This window comes from Helianthus annuus, chromosome 16 (genome assembly GCF_002127325.2).
Source record: "Helianthus annuus cultivar XRQ/B chromosome 16, HanXRQr2.0-SUNRISE, whole genome shotgun sequence".
In the NCBI taxonomy this organism is placed as follows: Eukaryota; Viridiplantae; Streptophyta; class Magnoliopsida; order Asterales; family Asteraceae; genus Helianthus; species Helianthus annuus.
The window spans coordinates 19,555,670-19,562,176 of NC_035448.2; the positions used below are offsets into that span (position 1 = coordinate 19,555,670).

A 6,507-nucleotide genomic window follows, 5' to 3' on the forward strand; every position below is an offset into this window, starting at 1 on the left:
TTTTGGGAATTTTAAAGATTTTTAATAATTTTTACCTTGCTCATAACCTGCGGTTATGGCTATGGTTCGGTAAATACCGAATACGCCCTTTTTGGCCAAAACGGGAGTTCTACAAGGTCTTTTGACCCGATTCCAGTTGCCACTGGTTTTAAATAATAAATAAAGTATTTTAAGCTTTATAAGCTGTTCGGGAAACTCAGATTTCCTGTAGAACTCTAAAAGCCCTTTTAAAGTCTTTAAAATGACCGAAAAGCCCCTACGGGGCATAATATAAACTTAAATTCGTTACGGGCATTACGGAAGGTATCCTACTGATACCAAAATACTTTTAAGGCATATTGACTTAGGAAATAAGCGTAGGACACTTATGGTTAACCGTTTCGCCTATTTGCGCACACGGTACGGCTCATGGAACTAGTTTTCGTGCAATAGCCGATATGGGTCAAATTATATTATTTGAACCCCAAAATCCAGAGTATGAACTATAAACCCATATAAAACAAGTCACTGAACTTGTTGGGTCCAAATCATACTCCATTCTCGGTTTTCGCCTTTTCGTGCGAATTAACCATATCTATATATCGGAATCAACCGGTTTAATCTACGGCTAATACAAGGACCGTTAGGATTCTAAGAGGTTAATTAAAACCTTCGTTCCAGATTAGGAGCCCCAGTAAAAGCTATCGGTGACTTGATCTAAATTAAGGATTAATACTTGCAAAGGTAAATACTTTAACTTATTTCCCCTATATGGGCTTGGGTTACGGTATATTAATACCGCTTGATTGAGCATTATATAATTCCATCGCTTAGGTGGTTAATTGATTAAATATGATCGGCTCATTTAAACAGTTTTGTTGCTTATAAGCCTTTGGGGGGTTTAATGACCGTTGTCCCGGATATCCTTGGCATCATTTTACGAAATGGCCACGACCATCGACATCCCGGTGTAGGCGTACACCCGGTATAATGTGTCGACATTAAAAATTAAAAGACGTAGCCGTTGGTTTTTATACTACGGTTTTACGCAAACGTGGTGTGTCTATAAATCTTTAACCCGGCACGACCCGGGCTACTGAACGCATAAAAGAACATGTAAAACGTTCACAAGATCATTATGAATTTTCCCAAGTTATAAAAGAGTTTGTGCCTTGTGCATTCAAATCAATTTTAATAAACATTTTCAAATGTGTCAGTTGAATGTATTTACCAGTGTAAACTGACGTATTTTCCCCAAAAAGATTAAGTGCAGGTACCTAAACGTAATTGGCTGGTATTAGCTCCCTAGCGTCGGGATAAGCCTCGCAAGCTTGATTGCAGTATCTGATGGAACAATAATTTATGATTATTTACGATCCACTGTGGATATATCCAACCCCTGTAATACATTTTGATATTACAATCAGAGGTTGAAATTTATATATTTATCTTATGCTTCCGCTGTGCATTATATAATTGTGTGGTTTGACTATATTGTTGCCAACATCGTCACGGTATCCCCCACCGGGCCCACCGGTGAGACACGTGGAAATAGGGGTGTGACATACGGAATGACCAAAGTCATTTCGTGCGGAATTGCTGGCTTCATTTCGTACGAAATGGACCAATTCCATTTCGTGCGAAATGGTCTCTTCCTATATTTTCCAGTTTTCTCGTAAGTCGTGCCCTAATCTATCTCATCTATTACAAGACTCGATACAAGACGAAGTCGATAGACATATGCACCAACAGAGTTATTGGAATGGCGATGGCTATCTTGTTTGCTAGTTTAGTTAGGTTATTTGGGTCCAAGGATGGTTGGGTGTGGCAAGGAGATAGCTTAGGAAGTTTTCGATTAGTTAAGTTAAGAAGTTGAAATTACGAGAGAATGACTTGAGACACCTGCTCGTGATAGACTGGGGGAAGTGGGTTCCAATTAAATGCAATATATTCATGTGGAGGGCGGAAATGGAATGGATTCCGACTACCAAGGCGCTAAACATAAGAAATGTGAACCTTGGAGACGTAAGGTGCGCTTTTTCTGTCTTTTATGAAGAAACAGTTGAACATTTGTTTACTTCTTGTCATATTGATCATTTGGCAACATATATGTCTGTGGTGCGACATTCCTCAAATTTTCGTCTTCTCGTTAAAAGACTTCTCGGAGATGCACACGTCCCTCAGGGTGAGTAATAAATATAAAATGGTTGTCCATGGTATTGTTATCATAGCGTGTTGGTGCATGTGGGTAGCGAGAAATGATAAGCAGATTAAAGTGAAAACGATTATTGAAGTTATCAAAGCCTTAGATTTCTTCTAGTTCAAAAATAGGACCAAGTTTAAGTCTATTTAATATGAGAATTGGTGTAAATTCGATGTCTTGTACATATGTTGTAGTTTCTAGTTGGTTGTTGGTTCGCTGCCCTTGCTTTCTGGTAGGTTTTTTTTTTATTTTTATTTTTATGAAATTTAGCTTTAAAAAAAACCATGATTAATCATGAATAATTAAAACTTTATGGTTCTAGCTTGTTAACCAGCATTTATTTTACATAATTTAGAGTTTTCTTTTTAGACTTTTAATTAGGAGTTAGGATAGACATCTTTTTTCTTTATTTTTTTTTACATAATTTAGAGTTTTCTTTTTAGACTTTTAGGAATTAGGATAGACATCTTTTTTCTTTTTTAAATTATTTGCTCCATCGTTTCATTTTCATATAATTTGCCAATGCCAATTATTAATTAGTAAACTTTTAGGGAATAATATATAGGACTAGCTTTCAAAAAGTAATAACTAATGTTAGTACATATATTATAAAATAGTTATATGGGAGTGTTGGGGGTTTCTTTTCTTGTTATTAATGATTTGAGTTGTTTAAAAACTCACAATCTCTGTCTTTTGAAGGACTGCAGCTTCAAGTTTCTTCTGTCTTGTATGCATCTGTGTTTTCTTCCCTTTGGAATAAAACCAAAAACTGTTTCTTACTCTTGTTGTTTTCTTGATAAAATCTCACTTCAGTAGGAAGAGACAAGTTCAACTGCATACAACACACCCACATTAGATCCAACTTCACCTTAGAATACAGCCAAATACCAACAAAACAAACATGGCTGCTTCTTCTTCCATTTTCTTCATATTTGTTTGTATACTACTCATATTAATTGTACCCGTTGCACCGAAGAATGAAACCGATTTCAAGCCAATGCAAGAGTTAAAAAAACTGAAAAGAATCAGAAGTCATCTGAAGAAGATCAACAAGCCTCCAATCAAGACCATTCAGGCATTTTTCTTCTTTTTCTCTCATGGGTCTTTTATTTTTCTTCTCTTTGATCAACAAGCTATAGTTTCTTGAATGTCAAGTAATTAACAAGCTACATTTGATGTTTTTTTTTTTGGAAGCAGAGTCCTGATGGAGACTTGATAGACTGTGTTCTTTCTCATCTTCAACCTGCATTTGACCATCCTAAGCTCAAAGGACAAAAACCATTGGTATTTTACTATTTTTCCTTTTAAATTAGGTTTTCACTTGTTTCTATTTATAGAAAGTGTCATGATCTTTAATGGTTTGTATTCTTTTGATAATATTTTAGGAACTGCCTTTGGAGAGGCCAAAGGGACACAACTCTAGTGATGAAAACATTGACACCTTTCAGCTATGGGACTGCCCCAAAGGCACGGTTCCTATCCGAAGAACTACCGAAGACGATGTTCTACGAGCGAGTTCTCTAAAACGATTCGGAAGAAAGGTCATAAGGCGTGTGAGGCGTGACACAGCGAGTGGCGGTCATGAAGTAAGTAACAAGTCTTAACATTTTTTACATTAATGCACATGAAGTTATAGCTCAACAAAAGTTATATATAGATCATAACATATATGGTTATACGAGCCGGGGGTCTCACTGGAAGCAACCTCTCTATTCCTACGGGGTAGAGATAAGGCTGTCTACATCTTACCCTCCTTAGACCCTACCTTAGCTTTGCTATTTGTGAGATTTATTGAGTATGATGTGATGAACATATATGGTTATAATTCATATTGTAGCATGCGGTTGCTTTTGTGAATGGAGATCAATACTATGGAGCTAAGGCCAGTATAAACGTATGGACACCGACCGTTACAGATCCATACGAGTTCAGTTTGTCGCAGTTATGGGTTATCTCTGGTTCATTTGGCAATGATCTGAATACAGTAGAAGCTGGTTGGCAGGTAATTTCTAGATCTAGGGTTTTTAACTGATGTATGCATTAGTGTTACAAAACTATGTCTAGATATGTATTTTTATACAAATAAATTATTATTTTTACATAACAAACAAATGTACCTAGTAAGATTTCACTCATAGCAAGCTGTTAGTACGGTCTGAGGGCCGGCAGACTTTCCTATGTCCTAGTAGATAGAGAGGCCGGAACCCGGGTAACCAGGAGAATGCAAGTTGTAAAGATTTAGTTACTATCACAAACATGTTTTATAATTTATTATATGTACACCAGAAAAAAAAATATACAAAAAAAGAAGTTTAAGGCATGCATGTTCCACATATATACTTATTGTCATAGAGATGATGAAGAAAATATCATCCATGACATATAGTAGCTAGATAAGAACAAAAGTATTGGTTGATAGTAAAATTATTTTTTCTTATTAATTATAAAAAAAAGACACTTTATGAACCTATTTTTGTCTAATGACGGGTTATTGATGAACCTATTTTTGTCTAATGACGGGTAATTGATGATTATTCAGGTAAGCCCAGAGTTATATGGAGATGGTTACCCTAGATTTTTCACTTACTGGACGGTAAGTATTAACAACATTCTTCTTCGCTACATAATATTATGTGATCAAGAAAGCTGGTCAAGGGTCAATGTGAAGAACCTAATTTTCACAAAAATATAATTAATTATTTTAAGATGATAATTTCTGCAGTGACTGTTGACCATTGATTTAGATTTAGATGATAAGGTTTATAAAAAAAAAACTAATATTTATTAATCTTTACAGACTGATGCATACCAAACCACTGGATGCTACAACTTACTATGCTCAGGGTTTGTTCAGACAAACAACAGGATTGCTATAGGTGCAGCAATATCTCCAAGATCATCTTACAAGGGCAAACAGTTTGATATTGCCATTATGATATGGAAGGTAATTAATATTATTCTTATCAAGCAAACTAACCTTTAAATTTAATTGTTGGAACCTATTAATTATTTAAAACACCACACTTAAATACCATTGAACTTTGCACTTTTAATGATTTGAACCCACACAATTTTTTTTAGGGCAAACACGGTATCACCGGACCCATATGGATTGGAACCAATTAATTAATGTGTTCATTACATTATAACCTTGATCTCTTACTAGGGTTTTTCCAGGCTATAGGTGGACCTGTATATAGATAGTTTTAATTTGTATTTTTTTTTTTACCTTTGTATGGACCAAATAGTTTTATATATATTCTGTTTATTATGACACTAATCTTATTAATATTAAATTGTAAGATTCGCTTCTTTTCCTAGGAAGTGGTCTCCCATGTGTAGACTTTTCCCAAAGTGTTTTGGCATAGTACTAAGTTGATCCCAAGATTTGTAACTTTTGTTTATTTCTAATTTGTCCATCCCTAGATTTGCTATTTTTTAATTTAGTTGAAGCTGGTATGAAACTAATTATCCAAAAACACTTATTTCACCTCTAATTACTAAAATTCAAACAGTCAATTACATAATCTTTTTATGCAAACTTTCACAACCGATTATCGCAAGTTCAAAAACACTAACCGAATAGATTATGTCATTGTTTAGGACCCTAAACATGGACACTGGTGGCTCCAATTCGGCTCGGGACTACTCATAGGCTATTGGCCATCTTTCTTGTTTAGTCATCTACAAAGACATGCAAGCATGATACAGTTTGGAGGGGAGATAGTGAACTCAAGGTCAAGGGGATATCACACCTCCACACAAATGGGTAGTGGTCATTTTGCTGATGAAGGGTTTGGAAAAGCTTCTTATTTTAGAAATTTGAAGGTTGTTGATTGGGACAATAGCTTGCTTCCTCTAACAAATCTCCATCTATTGGCTGATCATCCAAATTGTTATGATATTAAAGCAGGAAAAAACAAAGTGTGGGGGGATTATATTTATTATGGAGGTCCTGGAAGGAATGCAAGGTGTCAATAAATAAAATTATTTGGTCTATATTATTTTTTGTCATATGGTTAATTCTTTCCATATATAGTAATGGGAGTATTTTGTTAGTTTCGAATATCAGTTTCTTAATTTTATGGTAGCTAGTTGTTAGGGTTTGTTATTGAGTGTTTTGACCTTGCTTTTTATATGTATTAATATCGTACATGTGCAAATTTGTGAAATAATAGGTGCAAACAAAAGTTTGGCACATACCTTACAAATGAAGTCAATGGTTTGGATATCTACTTTAATTTACTGTTTTCTATTTGTTGGTATTGAAAGGTACTACTTCCACCAATGTAACCTAATATTGGTGTACCAAACACCCTTCTATC

General features: G+C 35.0%; 1 protein-coding gene across 1 annotated transcript; it reads left to right on the forward strand.

The window, feature by feature from the left end:
• Positions 1 to 2,396: 2,396 nt before the first annotated feature.
• On the forward strand, positions 2,397 to 6,288 carry LOC110915781. The gene is made up of 8 exons (XM_022160535.2): positions 2,397 to 2,414; positions 2,882 to 3,257; positions 3,380 to 3,466; positions 3,568 to 3,768; positions 4,020 to 4,184; positions 4,722 to 4,775; positions 4,980 to 5,126; positions 5,786 to 6,288. Exons 2-8 carry the CDS (start codon positions 3,084 to 3,086, stop codon positions 6,161 to 6,163), a joined length of 1,206 nt encoding a protein of 401 aa, XP_022016227.1. The 5' UTR covers positions 2,397 to 2,414; positions 2,882 to 3,083; the 3' UTR covers positions 6,164 to 6,288.
• Positions 6,289 to 6,507: the final 219 nt, after the last annotated feature.